Source organism: Tamandua tetradactyla, chromosome 5 (genome assembly GCF_023851605.1).
Source record: "Tamandua tetradactyla isolate mTamTet1 chromosome 5, mTamTet1.pri, whole genome shotgun sequence".
Classification (NCBI taxonomy): Eukaryota; Metazoa; Chordata; class Mammalia; order Pilosa; family Myrmecophagidae; genus Tamandua; species Tamandua tetradactyla.
In genome coordinates, this window is record NC_135331.1 from 55,174,947 (window position 1) to 55,197,647 (window position 22,701).

At 39.5% G+C, this 22,701-nt stretch overlaps 1 protein-coding gene across 1 annotated transcript in view; it reads left to right on the top strand.

The window, feature by feature from the left end:
- The first annotated feature begins 5,305 nt into the window (after window positions 1-5,305).
- Window positions 5,306-22,701, top strand: part of LOC143683101 (GMP synthase [glutamine-hydrolyzing]-like) — a 67,796-nt gene continuing 50,400 nt past the window's right edge. Inside the window, exon 1 of the mRNA XM_077159372.1 lies at window positions 5,306-5,904. Within this exon, the coding sequence (XP_077015487.1) occupies window positions 5,306-5,904 (599 nt within the window). The remainder of the gene's footprint in view (window positions 5,905-22,701) is intronic.

The window sequence follows — 22,701 nt, forward strand, 5'->3', positions numbered from 1 at the left end:
ATCAGGGCATCACTTTGGACAAACCAACAAAATCTCATGTCCTACTCAAGGTTCCATGTACTAATGGTATTCAATTAAGCTGTCTACATAACTTATATTAGAAAATGCACTAGTCAAAATATAAATTTTGTACCAAATAAACATTTTTTGCTTTAGTCTCACACATAAAGTAAAATTTAAAAATGTTAATTACCATCTATTTTCAGCACCCTGCAGTAATGACATTCCTGGTTCTTCCTCATGCAAAAAACATTTTTTTAATTTGTACAACAAAGGAGGAAGTTTAATTCTTCCTCCTTTCTCCCCAGTCCTCCAAGGGGACTTTGCAAATACTTCTTTATTCATTGCCCAAATTACTCTGGGATATATGGTTTATCATACTAACCTCGAAAAATCCACAAGATCCCATGCCCTATTCAAGATTCCATGTAATTATGGTGTTCAAATAAACTGACCATACAAGTTAAATTAGGTAATGTGCTACCCAAAATATAAATTTTGCACCAAATAAACATCTCCCCTTTCGGTCTCACACAGAAGTTGAAGTTTAAAATATGGACCATACCGTTCTTTACCCAACTTTCTGATTTACCTTAGTCCTATCCAGATCATCTTCCTTCATATATCTAATCAGAGTCTGATCCCTTTTTCGACTTTTAAAGCTGTTCCTGCATGGGGTAATGCTGATTTTCATAGCTTCAAGAGCTCTAACTCTGCATCTCAGGTGTCATATAAATACCTGAGTTTCTGGAAATGACCAGATTATATACAAACAACTAAGTATCTCAGATTTAGAAATAACAGTTACAACTCTGAATATAAGTGACTGCTGTAAGAGCTTACAATCTATGGCCTGTTCTATGGTATCAGGGGTTTCCCCACTGGTAAAGTTTAACAGCTCCATATTTTGTCTCTCATCCCTGGAATGGCTTTTAAAAGGGGGAATGTATTAAGTTGCAAATTTACAGTTCTAAGGTTGTGAAAATGTCAAAATTATGGCACCTACAAGAGGTTACCTACACTCAAGAAAGTCCAATGAAGTTTGGGGTTTCTCTCTTAGCTGGGAGGGCTCATGGGGACTGTCTCTTGGCTTCATGTTTCATGCAGCTCTTCCAGGGCATTTTCTTTATGCATCTCCAGTGGGATCTGGCTGCGTGGGCTCTGTTGACTCTGGTGGCTCTAAAGCTTTTTTCCAAAATGGTTCTTCTTAAAGGGCCCCAGTCAGCAACCCCACCTTGAATGGGTGGAGACACATCTCCATGGGAACCAACTATATCAAAAGTTATCACCCACAGTTGGGTGGGTCACATCTCCATGGAAACAGTAAAAAACTCCCACCCGGCAATATAGAATGAGGGTTAAAGAACTTGGATTTTCTGCTGTATACAACAGATTCAAACTGGCACAGGCCCCAGCCTGACAGCCCATGCTCTCATCTTCTTTTTTTTACCAAGTTTGTATATTGAATTTAGTCCATATGAGTGAGGCATGACAATATTTAGTGTTTTTTCTTTCTGACATTTCACCTAGTTGCATGCCTCACAACTTCATTCCTTCTTGTGGCTGATCAGCAGTCCTCATTGTATGCATGTACCACAGTTCCCTCTTCTTTCCCTTAGTACTTGTACCTTTAGGCCACCTCCATCCATTGTGAATTGTGAACACTGCTGCCATAAACACCAGCATGCTAATGTCCATTCATGTCCCCACACTCAATTCCTCCAGGTATATATCACTTAATGAAGCCCTTGATCTTGAGGCTTGCTCTTGTGAATTTTATGTAGTGGAGAAGCTTCTCCTACCTAAGGTATGCCTAAGAATTACTTCCAGAGGACCTCTTTTGTTGCTCAGATGTGGACTCTCTCTCTATCTAAGTTCAACTCTGAAAGTGAAATCATTTCCCTCCCCCCTACATGGGACATGACCTCCAGGGGTGAAAATCTGCTTGGCAACATGGGGATATGACTCCCAGGGATGACCCTGACCCTGGGACCTTGAGATTGACAATGCCATCCTGACCAAAAGGGGGAAATAGAGTTGAGAAACTACAGAGGCTATTCTTACGAAAGCTTCAGCTAGACATTGCTACCTATCATAGTTGCAAAACAACAACCAAAACCATTTCTGCCAACTCTAAAGAACACCTAAAGCTTTATGTGAGATTCTACAAAGGTTCCATGCACTAGGATTGCTTTCCAGAAAACTACAAGCTTCAGATGGGTTCCTAGATCAGATAAATTCTGAAATGCCAGAGGGGCCAGCCTTTCCAGAACATCAATTATTTCCATCCCCCTACCCCATAATATTGACAGCCCCTTTCAACATGAAAAAGTTAGAATGGGCATAGCCCTAATACCCCTAAAGAGCGAAAGATCAAAGAAGATGGTGTTGTTATACAGAGAAGGTAGGGTATAATAAATGAGTATGATTGCTAAATCATTATATTGATATTTCTTTCAGTCTCTAGTGTCTTGAGCAGCTAGTGATAAAAAGCTGAAAGTGTGGAATTGTAACCCATACCAAACTCTGAATGAAATCTTTTCTACAACTGATTGTTGCAGTATGTTTTGAAACTTATTCCTTTTTTGTGTATGTGTTATTTTTTACAAAAAAGAAAAAAAGTTGATCGTGATGATGTATGCACAAATGATGATGTTGTGAACCATTGATTGTACACTTTGGATGATTACATGATATGTGAATATATAATATATATCAACAAAATGGCATTAAAATAAAAAAGTCAACGCAAACAAATCCACAGCAGCAGAAAACATCTTTGTTTGTGAGAGGATGTATGGCATGAGGAGGCATGGGAAGAAGGCATTCTAAATTGGCACTAGGGAACTTGGAAGTGATTGATATGCTGACTAAATTGATTGTGGTGACGATCTTACAGGTGTATCCCTAAGTCAAAACTTATCAAATTGTACATCTTAAATATAGTCAAATCTCATTTTATTGTACTTTGCTTTATTGTGCTTCACAGATATTGCATTTTTTACAAATTGAAGGTTTGTAGCAACCTTGTGCCAAGAAAGTCTACTGGTGCCATTTTCCGTAAGTGAGTGTTTCCTTCGTGTCTCTGTGTCACATTTTAATTAAGATCTGTACATTGTTTTTTTTTTTTTAGACCATAATGCTTTTCACACTTAATAGATTGCAGTATAGTGTAAGCATAACTTTTATATGCACTGGAAAACCAAAAAATTCATGTGACTCACTCTTTTGTGTTATTTGTTTTATTGCAGTAGTCTGGAACACAACCCGCAATATCTCTGAGATATGACTTGTATGTGCATTTCATTGTAAGTCAAATACACCTTAATAAAACTTTAAAAATTTTTTTGCCACATTTCAGTTTAGTTAAAAACAATGGTTCTTTCAAACAATTTTTAAAGTTGTCCCTTTGTTTGGTCTCCACAGATTTTCGGTCCTATGACAATGGAGCACAGGAAGATGGGAAGAGTAAGGGGTATGCCAGTCTTCTGTAAAGTGGTAGTGTGCAGTAAACCAGGCCTGTTTTCAGTATCTGTGAACTGATTTTCGCGAAACTATTTGCACATGAGTACCTCTCAGTCAATTTAAAAACTATACCTCAGTTTGAGGACCACAACTTTTAAAGCTCAGCCTGTTTAGATGTGAAGAATAGATTGGAAAATTGTAAGATGAAGCAGGAAGATCAGTTGGGAAGGGGCTGCAGTAATATAGGTAATAGAGGACGGTGCTTGAATTAAGGTAGCTATTCTGATAATCAAGAGATATTTAGAGGGTAGAATTGATAAACCACATAGGGTTTATTAGAGGGTAGAATAGATAAACTAGAGGGTAAAGCTTGAGATGATTCCCAGATTTCTGACAGAGGTAACCAAGTGATGGTCGCACCAATGAGATGGGACACAGAAGTTTGGAAGAGAAAGAAAAGTTTTATTCTACACTTGTCGAGTTTAGACAACAACATGATACTGGACACCTAACTGAGGATGGAAAGTGCAGTGGATCTGGAGCTCAGAAGAGCTCCTGTAAAGAATGTCTGAAGCCAGTTCACCAGAATCACCAAGGGTACTTGTTAAAAATGCAGATTCCTGGCCCTATCCTAGGCCTACTTATCAAAAATCCATAGGAATAGCCTAGAAATCTGTAGTTAAAAAAAAGCGCCCCAGGGAAACAAAGGTGGAGTGTAAGATGAGAGTTGAGAGAGGAAATACTGAAGAAACTAGCACTTAAGTTTCATTCTAAAAACAGAAATAGAAACAAGCAAAGGCAATTAAGAAAAGAGGCGAAAGATAACTGTAGAATATATTATCAAAGAAGCCACGTTTACATTTAGTGATTAAAATCGTAAAGTCTAGAATATATTTAAAGTAGGCATTATCTAATACAGACGGGGGACGTAGCCAATCCTTAACCCCAATCCTTAACGCCGGTACATCACATTCCATTCCTGCTTAACGCTGAGGCAAGTTGAGACTCTCCTATTTGTTACCACCCTATTCTCTGGATTGTTCATTCATACTACCAAGAGAACATAGTATCCATGGCTTTGGAAAGTTCAAGCATCAAGTTTTCAGCTCGAAGAAAAGTAAGTCAAATACTTTATTTAAATTAGACCCATTAAAGCCTTGAGCCTTTTGTTCCTGTAACTATTTTATTAATAAACTGTTATTTTCAGATTGGGTACCTCTTATCCCACTGTATCACGGGGGGCCCATTATATCACTGTCTCAGTATTTTCATTTGTAGAAAGGAGGATAAGAACATCAATACTACCTCACTACTTTGATGGAGTTGGTTAGAATTAAATTAGTTTTTCGAAGGCAGGATTGATTGTCTCACTGGTTCCTTTTAATTAATAATTGTGTCTAGAGTTTGACACACAGAGCATGAGTGCAGCGAATGGTAGCTGCATTATAACTAAATGTTTGTTGAAATGTTTGTTAGCCCAAAAGCCGTTTTTAATTGCTATTATTTACAAACACATTCTACACTTTCCTTCCTCAGTCCAGATTTAGACCCCCAAGTAACCAAATTTAAAGTAAACTTCTTGACTCAGGGCCAAGCGGTGGCTGAAGGAACTGCAGGTCTGTCCCCATATGCAATCTAAATAAAAAACATTATTTGCTGTACAAATAGCTTCACAACCAGTCCAGTGTACCGCTGCCAAACCCGTTCTTTTTAGTAATTTTGAGGGAGATGTAGAACTTTCGAGGGATCAAAGTGATCAGATCCCACAGTGACCTCCCATGACATGTGGCCACGAAACTCTCCAAAGTTGCCTTGGCCTTCCCCACGTCCGGAACCTAACATGAGACTGCGCCACCGGCTGAGAGCTCCCGCAGGCACTCAGCTCCTCGTAGGCCTCCTCTGCATTGCCACCGAAAGCAGCAACCCAGCAGGCTCAGAGCTAACTCGCTCGGGCCTCAGCCACCAGCCCCTCCTCCCGAGGCGGAGGCGGGGCGGGAAAGGGCAGTTTCCGCCTCTCAGGGGCGGACCTCGGCGGAGGAGGCGGGTCTGGAGGGCGGGGCCTGGCGCCGCCAGCCCCGCCTTCGCGAACGCGGGAGGGATCCGCGGCAGCGGCCGGAGACTGTCTGCGGCTCAGCTGCCAAGCGGAGCGGCCTCGGGCTCCTCCCAGTGGCCAGCCCCGGCGGAAGCAGGAGGTGGGGGCAGCTTGCGAGCTGCTGGTCTCTCCCGCGACGTTGGGGCCAGCGTTTCGCGGCGGCTGCTCCATTCGGCGCTTCGCAGGCGGCCGGCTTTTTCTCGTGCCCGCCGGCTCCTCGACCAGGCCTCCCGCCTAGCCCCAGCGCACCGTACCGACCCCGCCGGCGCTCTCCCGCCCCGTCTCAGACTCTCGTCGCCGCCGCCGCGGCTCCGGCCCCGGCGGCTCTTTGCAACGGAGACTCCAAGGTCAGTCTCTGGCTTGGGGGGGTCCCTGTCTCGCCGCTTCCCGGCGGGGGCGAGGCTCTGGGGCAGGAGAGCCCCCGCGCGGGGCTCTCGCGACCCCTCCCCCCAGCCCGTCAGCGCAGCCCTGCGGCTCTGGCAGCGTCGCGTCGGAGAGTTCCCGGTCCGGGCCTGTGGCATGTTTTCTCCGCGGGAGTGGGTGCTTTGTTGATTCTGTCCGCGTGTCGGGGTTTCTTGCGCCCGCCGATCTCCGGGCTTCGGGAAGGGCGTCCTCTCCTCGCGGCCGCGCTGCTGGCCCCCGCCTCCCCCGCGCCTCGGTCGGGCGCGGAGCTGGGGGAGCGCGGCCCCAGGGTGGGGGGTAGGGAGGCGAACGGATTTGCTTATGTGGCTGTGAGGGGAGCTTCCTCGGCCCCCACCCCGTGCCTCCCCGAGGCGGGGGACCTTTTGTGAAGACCGCGGGGCCCACCGCAGGCAGGGCAGGGTCGTGGGCCTCGCGTGGGGCGTTCGAGCGGTGCGGGGCTCTCACCTTCCCGCCACCCTGCTTCCCGCCTGCCGCTTGCCGAGGCCCGCTGGGTTGCCCCACGGCGGCCTTGGGGTCGGCGGCAGCTGGGCGAGCCCACGACACAGAGGGCGGTCTGAGTCGGCCCACCTCCCGGTCCGCCAGCCCCTCGCCAGGACCTGTGCCCGGCGCGTCCTCATTCTGCGCCCTCCCTGCTAGCCTTCTCCGAGGCAAAGGCTAGTAAGTAAGTGTGTCCAGGCCCGACCCCCATCCAGCCCACTCCCCATTTTTTTGTGCGGGGACCTGCACCCCCGCCGCGGGGACTCGTCTGTGGGACGCGCGCCGCTGCCACGGTGCCCGCAGGCGCGGGAGTCGGGAGTCCCCGGGTGCTGAAAAAGTTAACTTCACGTGCGGAGCGGGGAGATCTTGTTTGGGCCGCTGCTGCGTTTCTCGTCACCTCCAACTTAACTTTTTCCTTCCCTGGTCCGGCTAATTGGGCTTCGCTTTCACTTCTGCATTAACATTTTAGTTGGCCTCGTGTTCTACAGACCCTCGTAAAGACAGTTTTGTCAGGGGGAAACTGCGCAGTGTTGACTTGGGATATACTTGAGCAAGATCCATCTCCTCCTGCATGTTGTTTATGGCCCGGGTTCAGGAAATCACTTAATTGAATTTCATTCCCCGGTGTGGAGTTTTACATTTCGGGTGGGAATTGGTGTTTTGTGTCAGGTAGTAGTAGTGCCTTATGCAGGCAGATTTTTAATATTCTCACACAAAGTTGATGTCACATGTGATGGGTTCCTCAGTGTGAACGATTGTTTAGGATCTGGTAATCATTCAAAAATATTTGTTGAACAAATAAGTGAAGCTTATAAAGTATCTCTTTTAAACCGAGAAGGCTAATGCTTAGACCAGTTGGCGCTTATTCTCACTATTATAAAGCTCAATGAAGACATTCAAACCTATAACTTCTGACCTCAGTGTTCAACTCTTTCCTGGACGCTATTTGACTTGCAAAGTATTTTTCTTCCCCCTTTAATTTTTGTAAAGCAGTTTTATTCACACACCAGGCTATACATCCAAAGTGTACAGTCAGTGGCTCTTGGTATAATCACAGCCTTTAATTTTGAGCTTTTCAGCTCGTTGGGAAAGATTCATCTTGGTGCTTTCTAGTAGCCATAGAGGAAGCTATGGTATTAGAAGCACTCAAACCTAATTTGCAGACTTTGAAAAATGAGTAGTACATTTGAGGTGAGTATTTTCATAAGTTTAGGTGACAGCAGAAATTCATGATTCAGTTTTCAAACTACTTTGTCTCAGCATTATATAACAATTTTTTTTGGCTTTGGAATTTTGAGGAAAATTTTCATCAATTTGATATATTCGAGCCTAAGGTGAATTACAATTGAATTATTTTTCTTTCGCGGTCTTTTATGTTTTATAGCTTAACTAAGCATTAGATGTGGATCAAACTGGAAACATTTTCCAGGGGAATAATCCAGGAAATTAACATTTCATCAAATCTGTGATTTTTGTGTATTCTAAGGTGAAAAAAAAAACCTTGACAATTCAACCCTAACATGCCATTGATCATAAGAAACATTTCAAGTAAAGAGATGTTTAAATAGGAGGAAAAATTCATATTAAAATAAATGAAATAAGATTTTTTGAAGAGATCCACCTGGAAATTTGAGTGGGTGTCTGTTTTCCATAATTTAGCACTGAACCACCTTTGACCTGGGAATAAAATAAAATTACTCAGACTTACTTTTTACCTTGATTGTGCTGTGACAGTTGTGTGTAAATTCTAATTCAAAAATTAAAGAAAGGGATGGTTTTGATTACTATTTCTGGTACATTTCAGTTCCATGGGATTCTCTAAAGCAGCATTTTTGCATGATAAAAATTAGAGACTTAAAAGCTTAAGCATTTGTACTATTTTCTCTAGTTTTATACATAGTAGCATTTTAGAGCTGGAAAGGACTTTTGTGTGTTTTAACTCCCTAAACTGAAAAAATATAGCTGGGATTAGAGCCTGGCTTTTCTTTTTTTTTTTGAGGCTGCTTTGGTCACCCATCCAAGGCAAATACTTGTTTTCTTACTTAAGGAACTCATTTAATATTATTTAGATCAAGAGCCCAGGTGAGTACTGTTTCTTTAAAAAGTCTTATAACCTGTGTCAGAATTGTATTTGACATAGTAACTTTTTTCAGTTTTATTAAGGCAGCATTATCATAGCAATGTTCTTTAGATGCTGTGTTCATTTTCCCAGGGTTTGCTTTTATCTAAGCCTCAGACTTCTTTTTTCTTTTTAGAAAAATTTTTTAATGTTTAATTTTTTAATTTCCATGATAACATAATATTTCCCATTTTGGGCAGTTCCATGTATACAGTTCAGTGGAAATAATATTACATTCATAATGTTGTACCACCATCACCACTATCCATTACGAAACCTTTTCAAAAATTACCCCAAACAGAAACTCTACACCTGCTAAGCACTAACTCCCTACTTTCTATTTCTATGCATATGCCTATTCTGGTTATTTCATATAATTGAAATCATACCTAATCTGTTCTTCTGCATCTGTCTTATTTTGCTTGACATGATGTCTTCAAAGTTCATCCATATTGTAGCATGTATCAGAACTTCATTCTTTTTTCATTCATTTTTTTTCCATTGTATGTATATACCACATTTTGTTTATTCATTCGTCTGGTGATGAACACTTGAGTTGTTTCCACCTTTTGGCTATTGTAAATAATGCTGCTATGAATCCTGGTATGCAAATTCTTATTGAGTCCCTGCTTTCATTTCTTTTGGGTATATACTTAGATGTGAAATTGTGGAGTCATATGGTAATTCTATACTTAGCTTTCTGAGAAACTGCCAAACTATTTTACCCAGTAGCCACACCAACAATGTACAGGGTTCCTATGTTTCTGCATCCTTGCCAACACTTATTTTCCATTGTTTTAATTCTAGGGGCGTGAAGTGCTTTTCTCATTGTGGTTTTGATTTTCATTTCCTTTATAGTTAATGCTGTTGAGTTTCTTTACCTGTGTTTATTGGCTATTGTGTATCTTCTTTGGAGGAAATCTGTTGCCCATTTTTTAAAAAAATATTTTTATTGATAAAACAACATACAAACACAAACATTCTTAACATAAAAACATTCCATACAGGACAGTGCGACAGTCACTCAGTGGCAGAATTCTCACTTGCCATGCCGGAGACCCGGGTTCGATTTCTGGTGCCTGCCTGTGGTAGTTAGATTCAGTTGTCAACTTGGCCAGGTGAAGGCACCTAGTTCTGTTGCTGTGGACTTGAGCCAAAGGTCTGTGAACCTCATCTGTTGCTGATTACATCTGCAGTCGGCTAGGAGGCGTGCCTGCTGCAATGAATGACGTTTGGCTTAATTGGCTGGTGCTTAAATGAGAGTGCAAGGTAGCACAGCCCAAGCAGCTCGGCATTCCTCATCTCAGCACTCGCAGCTCAGCCTTTGGAGATGCAGAAAGAAATCACCCTGGGGAAAGTTGTTGGGACCCGGGGGCCTGGAGAGAAGGCCAGCAGAGACCATCCTGTGCCTTCCCACGTAAGAGAGAACCTCAGTGGAAAGTTAGCTGCCTTTCCTCTGAAGGACTAACAAAATAAATCCCCTTTTATTAAAAGCCAATCCGTCTCTGGTGTGTTGCATTCTGGCAGCTAGCAAACTAGAACACTGCCCATGTGAAAAAAAACAAAAAACAGCATTCCATACATGGTGTGCAATTGATGGTTCACAATATCATCACATAGTTGTATATTCATCACCATGATAATTTTTTAGAACATTTGCATCACTTCAGAAAAAGAAAAAACTGATACATACCATACCCGTTACCCCTCCCACTCATTGACTACTACCCAATATATTTTAACCTTTGTTCCCCCTATTATTCATTTTTTAAATCCGTATCTTTTACTCATCTGTCCATACCCTAGGTAAGGGAAGCATCAGACACAAGGTTTTCTCAATCAGCCAGTCACATTGTAAATATTACATCATTATACAGTCATCTTCAAGAAACAAGGCTACTGGAATACAGCTCTGGTTTCAGTTACTTCCCCATAGCCCCTCAAATACACCATAAACTGAAAAGGAATGTCTATATAATAGGTAAGGAAACCTCCAGGATAATCTTTTGACTGTTTGAAATTTCTCAGTCACTGACACTTTATTTGGTCTTATTTCTCTTTCCCCTTTTGGTCAAGGTTTTCTCAGTCCCTTGAGACTGGGTGCCAGCTCATCCCGGGATTTTTGTCCCACATTGCCAGAGATATTTACAACCCTAGGAGTCATGTCCTATGTAGGGGGGGAGGGCAGTGGGTTCACTTGCTGTGTCTATGGCCCATTTTTTTTTAAAATTAATTTATTTTTTATTTTTGATACATAACCACATGCAGACACAAGCATTCTTATTATATGATCATTGTCCTTGTTATATAATCAGTAACTCACACTGTCATCACACAGTTGTATAGTCATCATCATGATCAGAAAAAGCAATAAAAAGAAAACAGAAGAAAATTCATACATACCATACCCCTTACCCTTCCCCGATCACTAGCATTTCAATCTACTAAATTTATTTTAACATTTGTTCCTCCTATTATTTATTTATTATTAATCCATATGTTTTACTTGTCCATTGATACGGTAGACAAAAGGAGCATCACACACAAGGCTCTCACAACCACACAGTCACACTGTGACAGCCATATCATCATACAGTTATGTTAAAAAAACATGGCCACCAGAACACAGCTCCACATTTTCAGGCAGTTCCCTCCAGCCTCTCTATTACAACTTGACTAACAAGGTTATATCTATATAATGTGTAAGAATAACCTCCAGGATAATCTCTGGATTCTGTTTGAATTTCTCAGCCACTGACACTTTATTTTGTCTCATTTTGCTCTTCTCCCTTCTGATCGAGAAGATTTTCTCAATCCCTTGATGCTGTGCTCCAGCTCATTCTAGGATTTCTGTCCCATGTTGCCAGGAAGGTCCACACCCCTGGGAGTCGTGTCCCACTTAGAAAGGGGGAGGGTAGTGAATTTGCTTGCTGTGTCGGCTGAGAGAGAGAGTATTGCCCATTTTTAAATTGGATAGTCTCTGTTTATGATGTTCAATTGTAAGAGTTCTTTATATATTCTAGAGACAAGACTTTTACGAGTTATATGATTTGCAAATCTTTTCTGCCATTCTGTGGATTGTCTTCATTTTCTTCATGGTGGCCTATGAAGTACAAAGGCTTTTTTTTTTGTACCAAGGCTCTTAATTTTGATGAAGTCCACAATTTATCTATTTTTTCTTTTGTCGTTATATCTAAGAAACCATTGCTTAATTCAAGATCATGAAGATTTGCATAATTGCCTATGTTTACTTTGATCTATTTTGAGTTCAATTTTGTATATGGCTTGAGGTAAGGATCTTCATTCTTTTCCTTGTGGCTGGCTATCTAGCACCATTTGTTGGAGAGACCATTCTTTATCCATTTAATGATCTTCGCATGCTTGTTGGAAATCAATTGAGCATAAATGTGAGTATTTATTTCTGGACTTTTCAGTTCTGATGCATAGGTCAGTATGCCTATCCTTATGCAAAACAAAAACACATTGTTTTGATCACTGTAGCTTTGTAGTTTGTCTTCCTCCCAACTCTTCCTAACCTGTTACTAGAATCAGCTTAATTTCTACAAAGAATCCAGGCAGGATTTTGATAAGGATTGCATTGAATCTGTAGATCAATTTGAGAAGTAGTGTCATCTGAACAATATTAAACATGGGAAATCTTCCCATCTATTTAAGTCTTCTTTAACTTCTTTCAACACTGTATTGTAACTTTTCACATGTATTTTACACTTACCTGAATGTTGTATTCTTTTTGATGCTACTATAAATGGAATTACTTTATTTTCATTTTGAATTGTTTATTACAAGTATATAGAGATAAAATTGATTTTTGTATATTGATCTTGTATCCTGCAACCTTGCTGAATTCACATTTTTAGTTTAAAATAGATGATTAGATTTTGAGTGGGTTCCTTATAAGTTTCTTTATATACAAGGTCATGTCATCTGCAGTGTTGTTTTTTCCTTTCCTCTTAGGATGTCTTTTGTTTCATTTTCTTGCTGAATTGCCCTGGCTGATACCTCTAGTTACAAAGTTGAAAAGAAGTGGCAAGAGCAGAAATCCTTGCTCCTGGTCTTAGGGGGCGAAGTGTTTAGTCTCTCACCATTAAGTATAGTGTTAGCTGTGAGTTTTCTGTAGATGCCTTTCATCAGGTTGAGGAAATTCCCTTATACTCATTCCTAGTTTTCTGAGTATTTTTCATCATGATGAAGTGTTAAATTTTTTCCAATGCTTTTTCTGTGTCTAATGAAATGATCATGAGGTTTTTGTTCTGTATTCTATTGATATGGTCTATTACAATAATTGGTTTTTGGATGTTAAACCAACCTTACATTCCTGAAATATGTTTCCCTTGTTCATGGTGGATAATCCTTTTTAATATTGCTAGATTTGATTTGCTGGTGTCTCATTGAGGAGTTTTCCATCTATATTTGTGTAGTAGTTTCCTTTTCTTATGATGGCTTTGTCTGATTTTGGTATCAGAACAATACTTGCTTCAGAATAAGTTGGAATTCACCTTTTACTATACTTACTTTACCTGATCAGTTTTTGGTGTGACACACTAAGTTATGTTTTGGTGGACCATGTTCATCTTACTGCAATATTATAATGAATTGTGAAATACGTTCCTTCCAATTCCGGCATCAGATTGTGTGAAATAGGGCTCAAGGCTGAGAAGGTAACTATTTGTTAATGGTAGTTGGTACACTTTGAGTAGGTAGAGGTTGAGTTAAGACTGAAAAATAAGAGTTCAGGCTAGTGAGTGACTAATTTATCCACTTTAAAAAATGGATTTAACCAGATTGACTTGTGGTTTTGTAATGGACTGGCTCTCAGATTTGGGTGAATGTTGGCCATGTTATTGACACTATGGCAGTGCTTGACCATCCAGTGCACTCCTGAAAGCTGAGCCGTTTTCTGTGGTAACAGTTACTCATTGTGGCAGGGTCTTTCAGTTTATAGGGAGGGGTGGTAGTTTGAAAAGCCCACTAATGGGTATTTTTGTTTTTATTGAGGTAAGATGTGTGTATAGTAAAATGCACAAATCTTTAAGTCTACAATTTAAGTTTTTGGCAAATGTTTGTAACCATGTGACCACCATCGCAGTCAAGATCTAGAGCATTTTCATCACCCCAGAGTTCCTTCATGCCCTTAGGCAGTCAGTTCCTCTACTTTCTCAGCCACAACCACAGCTTTGAGTTCTGTAATCATAGATTCAGTTTGTTTCTTTTTGAATATTATATAAATAAAATCATACAGGGATTCTGCCTTCTTTCACTCAACGTGATTTTGAGATTTATCCTTTTTGTTTTGTTCATCAGTAGTTTTTTTTAAGTTGTTAAGTGGTATTACAATGCATGCATATATCAGAATTTGTTGATCTATTCACCTGTTCATGACCATTTTGAACATTTGGTTTGTTACCAGTTTTTGTGAAACAAAAAGTCTATTATTTTTCTTGGGCACACATTTAGTAGGGGAATACTGGGTCATAGGATAGCTCCTAATAAGGTTTTCAGTCTCACATTTACCACTGCGTGGAATAATTAGGCTGTGATAATACGCTACTTGATACTTGAAGAGAGATAGTAAAAGAAACTTTTCTTTTAATATGATAGGACAAACTGCAAAGCTTTATCACAGTGGGCATGGATATCGGGAATAGTGGCTAATTAGAGGTAATAATGCAGTCTTACATGTAGAAATTTAAAAGCTTATACGGAAGTAGAGATACTAGTGTAATGAGCCCTCATGCCTTTTATCATCCAGCTGTGCAGTTATCAACGCGAGGTCAGTCTTATTTCATATATAGACCTCCTTACAACAAGTGGATTATTTTGACACAAATCCCAAAACATGTATTTTAAAGGTGTTTTAAAGACATATTTAAAAAAAAACATAATCAAGTCTGTTATACTGTATCAAAATTTATTAGACTATCCTAAGAATGAATAATTCCTTAATACTATCTGTGCCTGTTTGAATCTGTTGTGTACCCCAGAAAAGCCGAGTTCTTTAATCCTTGTTCAATATTGTTGGGTGGGAGTTTTTTTATTGTTTCCATGGAGATGTGACCCACCCAGTTGTGGGTGATAACTTTTGATTAGATGGTTTTCATGGAGTTGTGTCTCCACCCATTCAAGGTGGGGTTGCTTACTGGAGCCCTTTAAGAGGGAACCTGTGGTAATTAGGTTCAGTTGTCAACTTGGCCAGGTGAAGGCACCTAGTTCTGTTGCTGTGAACATGAACCAATGGTACGTGAACCTCATCTGTTGCTGATTACATCTGCATTCGGCTGGGAGGCGTGCCTGCTGCAATGAATGACATTTGACTTAACTGGCTGGTGCTTAAATGAGAGGGATCAATGTAGCACAGCCCAAGCAGGTCAGCATACCTCATCTCAGCACTTGCAGCTCAGCCCAGGCCTTTGGAGATGCAGAAAGAAATCATCCCGGGGAAAGTTGTTGGAACCCAGAGGCCTGGAGAGAAGGCCAGCAGAGACCATCCTGTGCCTTGCCACGGAAGAAAGAGCCTCAGTTGAAAGTTAGCTGCCTTTCTTCTGAAGAAGTAACAGAATAAATCCCCTTTTATTAAAAGCCAATCCATCTCTGGTGTGTTGCATTCTGGCAGCTAGCAAACTAGGACAGATTTATTTTGGAAAAAGCTTTAGAGCCACCAGAACCAACAGGTCCTACAGAGCCAGAGACCTTTGGAACAGATGGAAAACGCCCCCCGGGGAAGCCTTATGTGTAAAATGAGGAGAGAAAGCTAGCAGATGTTGCCATGTGCCTTTCCAGCTGAGAGAGAAACCCTGAACATCATTGGCCTTAATCTTTTCCTGAATGCCTTAATTTGAACATTTTCATAGCCTTTCCCTAATTTGGATATTTGAATTGTGAACTTGCAACTTAATAAATTCCCCCTTTTTAAAAGCTGTTCTGTTTCTGGAATATTGCATCTGGCAGCTTTCAAACTAGAACACCATCAAATATCTAACCAATGTTCAATTTTCCCCAGTTTTCATAAAATATTTTTTATAGTTGATTTGTTCAAATCGGGAGCTATCAAATGTACATCCATAATATTTGTTCTATAGTCAAGTCTCTCTTAACTTTGGATTTTCTACTTCTTCTCCCCCCTTGCTGTTTATTTGTTGAAGAAATCAGATAATTTCTATAAAATCTATAAAAATTTTTGAAGGCTGTGTTTTGCTGATTGTTCTCCTATGGTATCCTTTAACACATTCCTCTGGTCTCAGTTTCTTGGTATACATTTGATTAGATTCGTTTTTTTTTTTTAATGAAGAATAATTCATAGATCATCTGCTTATTTAGTGCATCACTTTAAGTTATATATAGCTGATTGCCTCTATTATATGTTAAGATTGACCATTTGACTCTATGTTGCCAATTTATATATCCATTATCATGTTTCTCATTGGTTTCTGACCAAACACCTCTGCCTTGAAGGACCAGTTTTCTGTTTTTTAACAAAGTTTTCTAATCCATTGAAGATTTTACTTCTGTAAAATACAATAAAATACTAGATTAGACTGTTACTTTTGTAAAATATGTAATACTAGACATGAGGTTAGAAAATCAAAGATGTTACAATTTTTTTTTATGCATTTAGCAGAAATAAAATTACTCTGTCAATTTGTTATACAAGTTTAAAATGCTTATTTAAAATTTTTTCTTATACTGGCTGGTAGCAAACAGTTTGCAGACCAGCCCTGTGTTTCTTTTGTGGACCACAGTAGCTTAGATCCATTATTTCATTAGGGATTACACAATGGTGATATTCTACAACTATTCTTTCTGGAATTCTTTCGTAAGGAACTTTCCTTCATCAACTATGTGGTTATCCTGAGGTAGAAATCATGTTGGAAAGGCAGAATAAATGCCTGATTCCTTCCCATTATTTTTGCTAATTTTGTTTATAGTTTCTTCAAGTTATATTCATTATTATTTACTACAAAGTGTGGTTCAAGCATTGTACTACTATAGAAAGGACCACATGTAGCAAGGATCATGGGTTTTATAAAGTATAACTATAGAATCTTATATAATGCCCTAGATGTTCTTTAGGATTGGCTTGAATGGTTTTGGTTGGCATTTGGCAAACTCTGATAGGTAGCAATATCTGGCTGAAGCTTGCATAAGCGTATCCTCCGGAGTAGCCTCTCAGCTCTGTTTGGTCTCTCTCTGCCACTGATACTTTATTTGTTTCACTTCTTTTTCCCCTTTTGATCAGGATGGCATTGTTGATCCCATGGTGGCTGGGCCACACTCATCCCTGGGAATCATCTCCCACGCCACCAGAGAGACTTTGACCCCAGGATGTCATGTCCCACATAGGGGGGAGGGCAATGTTTTCACTTGCAGAGTTGGGCTTAGAGAGAGAGAGGCCACATATGAGCAACAAAAGATGTCCTCCAGAAGTAACTCTTAGGCATGCCTATAGGTAGTTAAACTTCTCTGTTACATACATAAGCTTCACAAGAGCAAGCTTCAAGATCAAGGGCTTGGCCTATTGATTTGGGTGTCCTAATGTTTGACACAGTATCAGGGGTTTCCCTGGTGGTAAAGTTTAATAGTTCAGTATTTTTTCTCTCATCTCTCAAGGAACTTTGTCAATACTTTTTGATTATCTGTTTAATATACTCTGGGATTTATCCAGGCACTATATTAAGGTATACAGGATTTAAAGCCCTCATTCTTATCCTGGGCTCTCTGTGTTGGGATTTTTTAAATGATCTATCCAGACAGGTTGAGTTAGATGATATGCTACTGAAAATTTGGGTTCTGGACAGAATAAACCTTTTTCCCTTTGTTCTCAAAGAGTAGGTGAAGTTCTAAAATATAGACAATGTCTTCCTTACCTCTGTATTCTGAATTACCTTAATCCCAACCTGATTGGCTTCATTCTTATCTCTAAATACCAGGTTATACATATATAAAACAGCCTCTCAGAATCCAGAAATAACAATTACTGCTCTAGGCTAAATATGAGTGCTGTAAGAGCTCACAATTTAGGCCCCTGTTTTCTTTTTAACTTTTTTATTGTATAGTATAACATATATACAAAGCAAAGAAATAAAAAAAGCAATAGTTTTCAAAGCACTCGCCAATAAACAGTTACAAGATAGACCCTACAGTTTGTCATGGGCTACCATACGATCCTCTCAGATTTTTCCTTCTAGCTGCTCTGGAATATAGGAGGCTCAAAAGCTTAATTTATTTTCTTTTTTTTACATCACAATTGACTTTTTTCTTTCTTTTTTTTTGTGAAAAATAACATATGTAAAAAAGCAATGAATTTCAAAGCACAGCACCACAATTAGTTGTAGAACATATTTCAGAGTTTGGGTTACAGTTCCACAATTTTATGTTTTTGCTTCTAGCTGCTCTAAGATACTGGAGACTAAAGGAGATATCAATTTAATAATTCAGCAATTATATTCGTTTGTTAAATCCTGTCTTCTCTGTATAACTCCACCATTACCTTTGATCTTTCTGTCCCTCTCTTTATGGGTGTTTGGGGTATTGCCATTCTAACTTTTTCATATTGGAAGAGTCTGTCACTAACACGGGGTAGGGAGATGGAACTATCTGATGTTCTGGAGAGGCTGGGCCCTCTAGGTTTCAGGACTTATCTGGTCCAGGGACCCATCTGGAGGTTGTAGTTTCTAAAAAGTTACTCTAGTGCATGGAACCCTTGTGGAATCTTACATATTGCCCTAGGTATTCTTTAGGATTGGTTGGAATGGTCCTGGTTGGGGTTTGGCAAGTATGATAGGTAGCACTGTTTAACTGAAGCTTGCCTTAGAGCAGCCTCCAGAGTAGCCTCTCGACTCTATTTGAATGCTCTCTGTCACTGATGCTTTATTAGTTATACTTCTTTTCCCCCTTTTGGTGAGAGTGGAATTGTTGATCCCACAGTACCAGGTCTGGAATCATCCCGGGAAGACTTTCACACAGGATGTCATGTCCCACGTGGGGGGAGGGCAGTAATTTCACTTTCAGAGTTGGGCCTAGGGAGATAGGCCCCTGCTATCATATAAGTATTTTCTGAATAAGACTGTACAATATTTGCTTTTTTGGGTCTAGCTTATTTTGCCTCACCAAATGTCTCACAAGTTCATTCACAACACTCCATACCTCACAACTTCGTTATTTTTTGTAGTAGCACAATATTCAATCATTTGTATACATCATCATTCCCCCTTCTACTTCTCAGTCAGTAGATCCTTCAGCCACCTCCATCCATTGAGCATCATATATAATGCCCAAAGTCAACAGTCCATCAACACTGTCAGTTTTGATAATTTCTTTGTTCCCAAGAGAAAAATAGCCAATAACCATACCCTCACCAAACCTCCCCTTAACTCTTGTCCCTCCTCCCATTATTTACCCCTAGTGTGGCTTTGGTACTGTTGTTTTTCTTTTAAACGAAGCCCATAGCATGCAATAGCAGTTTTCCCCCTATACCCTGAACCTGTACACTTTTTGTACAAGATACATACCTTTGCAGTAGTTCATGTAAGAACTTTATATTTGTAGTGTTAATCATTGGGGCACATGGGTCTGTACAGTCCCTTTCAATCATGTTCACCATCAATATGTAATATTACTTATAGACTCACTAGTGAACTGCCTTCACTTTTGTCTATTCCCTTACAACTAAGTTCAACCCCGTTAGGTAACTGTTCACTCATCTCTTGCTTCGGTGTATCTCTAGGTCTCTTATATTCTGTATTATAAGCGTCTGATTTTATCTTTACCATGGTCATAAAAGTGAAATCATACAGTATCTATCCTTTTGTTTCTTGCTTATTTTACTCAGCATTATGTTCTCAAGGTTTATCTATCTGTCATGTGCTTTAGGATGTCATTTTGTCTTATTGCTACATAGTCTCCATTATATGTGTAAACCACATTTTGTTGATCCATTTGTCTGTTCGCACTTGGATTGTTTCCATCTTTTGGCGATTGTGAATAATGCTGCTGTGAACATTGGTGTGCAAATGTCTGTGTTACTGCTTTTAACACTTCTGGGTATATACTGAGTAGTGGTATTGTCGAGTCTTAGGGCAACTCAATAAGGTAGGAACCTTTTTGAAGTTACCTGAGGAACCACCAAACTGTCTTCCATAGTGGCTGCACCCCACCATCAGTGTGTAAGTGTCCCAATTTCTCCGCATCCTCTCCAACATTTGTAGTTTCCTGTTTGTTTAATAGGAGCCATTCTTAAATGTGTGAAGTGGTATCTCATTGTAGTCTTGATCTTCATTTCCCTTATAGCTAATGAGAATGAGCATCTCTTCATGTGCTTTTTAGCCATCTATATTTGCTTTTCAGAAAAATGTCCATTCATGCCTTTAGCCCACTTAATAATTGGGTTGCTTGTTCTTTTGTTGTTGAGTTGTATGATTTCTTTATGTACTCAGGATATCAAACCTTTATCCAGTGTGTGACTCCCAAATATTTTCTCCCATTGAGTTGGCTGCCTCTTCACCCTTTTCAGGCAAAGTCTTTTCAGGCACAAAAGCATTTTGAGGATTTCCCATCTATCTATTTTTTTCTTTTGTTGCTCGTGCTTTGGGTGTAAAATTTAGGATGTAAAATTTAGGAAGCTTCTTCCTGTTACTAGGTCTTGAAGAAGTTTCCCTACATTTTCTTCTAGGTGCTTGATGGTACTGGCTCTTATATTTAGGTGTTTGGTTGAGTTTGAGTTAATTTTTTGTATAGAGTGTAAGGTAAGGGTCCTCTTTCATTATTTTGGCTATTGATATCCAACTCTCCCATGCCCATTTATTGAAAAAACTGTTTTTTCTCAGTTCAGTGGATTTGGGGCCTTGTTGAAGATTAGTTGACCATAAATTTGGTGGTCTATTTCTGCTCTCTCGATTTTATTCCACCGATCAATACTTCTGTCTTTGTGCCAGTATCATGTTGTTTTGACCACCATGACCACCCACTTCGTTCTTTTTTAGGATGCTTTTAACTATTTGGGATCTTTTTCCCTTCCAGTGAATTTGGTAACTAGTTTTTCCAAATCTTCAAAGTAGGCTGTTGGAATTTCGATTGATATTGCATTGAATCTGTAGATCTATTTGGGTAGAATTGGCATCTTAACTGCATTTAACCTTCCTATCCATGAGCAGTAAATGTCTTTCCACCTACTTAAATCTTTTTTTTATTTCTTTTAGCAGTGTTTGTAGTTTTCTGTGCACAAGTCCTTTACATTCCTAATTAAGTTCATTCCTAGATACTTGATTCTTTTAGTTGTGATTTTGAAAGTTTTTTTTTTCCTTAATTGGTTCCTCTGTTAGGTCATTACTTGTGTATAGAAACATTGCTGATCTTTGCACATTAATTTTATATCCTGCCAACTTACTGAATTTATTTATTAGCTTAGGTAATTTTGTTGTAGATTTCTCAGGATTTTCCAAGTACAGTATCATGTCATCTGCAAATAATGAAATTTTAGTTCTTCGTTTCCAATTTGGGTGCCTTTTATTTATTTTTCCTTGATTGCTCTCACTAGAAGTTCTAGTGCAAATGTTCAATAATAGTGGTGACTGTAGGCCTTCTTGTCTTGTTCCTCAATCTTAGGGGAAAAACTTTTGGTCTCTCTCCACTAAGTACAATTCTGGCAATGAATTTTTCATATATGCTCTTTATTTATATTGAGGAAGTTACCTTTACCTTTTTTTTTTTTTTTTTTTTTTTTTTGCTTAAGCAAAGGAAAGTTATTGGTTCATGGATTTGAGGCTGAGGGCCAAAATCAAAGCAACAGCAAGACAATGCTTTCTCCCCACAGTTTGTAACATTCTGGTGTTGGCTTGCCAGCAATCCTTAGGGTCCTTTGCTTTTCACTTGACAAGGTCCTCTCCTTTCCCTTCCAGGTTCCCTTGACTTCTAGCTTCTGGGTCCCATCTGTGGCTTTCTCTCTGTGTATGAATTTATTCTTCTTATAAAGGACATCAGCAATCCGGATTAAGACCCAAACTCATTGAGTTGAGCCATATAAGGAAGAAAATGGCAGACATAATTTGACTAGGTTGTTGTGGTGATTTGAAACTGTATGTATGTCAGAAGAACATATTCTTTAAATCTAATCCATTTCTGTGGGTGTAGACCCATTGCAAGTAGGTGATTCCTACCTTTTGAAGTGTTTTGTCAGAAAAGGATGTTGAATTTTGTTGAATGCTTTTTCAGCATCAATCGAAATGATCAGGAGATTTTTCCATTTTGATTTGTTAATGAGCTATATTACATTAATTGATTTCTTGTGTTGAACCATCCTTGCATTCCTGGTATAAACCCCACTTTGTCATGGTGTATAATTCTTTTAATGTATTGTTGGATTCAATTTGCTAGTATTTTGTTGAGAATTTTTATATCTATGTTCATTAAGGAGATTGGCCTGTAGTTTTCCTTTCTTGTAGCATCTTTACCTGGTTTTGGTATAAAAGTGGTGTTAGTATCATAAGATAAGTTAGGTAATGTTCCTTTTTCTTCAGTTTTTTGGAAAAGTTTGAACAGGATTGGCGTTAGTTCTTTTTGGAATATTTGATAAAATTCCACCTCACGCCATCCGGGCTTTTCTTTGTAGGAAGATTTTTTGATGAATGTTTGGATCTCTTTACTTGTGATTGGTTTGTTGAGATCTTCTATTTCTTCTTGAGTCAGTGTAACTTGTTCTCATGTTTCCAGGAATTTGTCCATTTCATTTAAGTTGTTTAATTTCTTGGCATATAGTTGTTCATAGTATCCTCTTATGATTTTTTTTTAACTTCTTTGGGGTCTGTGGTAATGACCTCCCTCTCATTTCTGATTTTGTTCATTTGCATCCTCTTTCTTTTTTTGTTTGTCAGCCTTGCTAGTGGTCCATTGATTTTATTTTGTCAAAGAACCAAGTTTTGGTTTATTGATTCTTTTCTTTTGTTCTCCTGTTTATTTAACTCTGCTTTAATCTTTGTTATTTCTCTTCTTCTGTTTGCTTTGGGTTTAGTGTGCTGTTCTTTCTCAAGTTACCCCAGGTGAGCAGTCAAGTCCTTGATTTTTGCTCTTCTTTTTTTAATGTAGGCATTTAGGACAATAAACTTCCTTCTCAGCA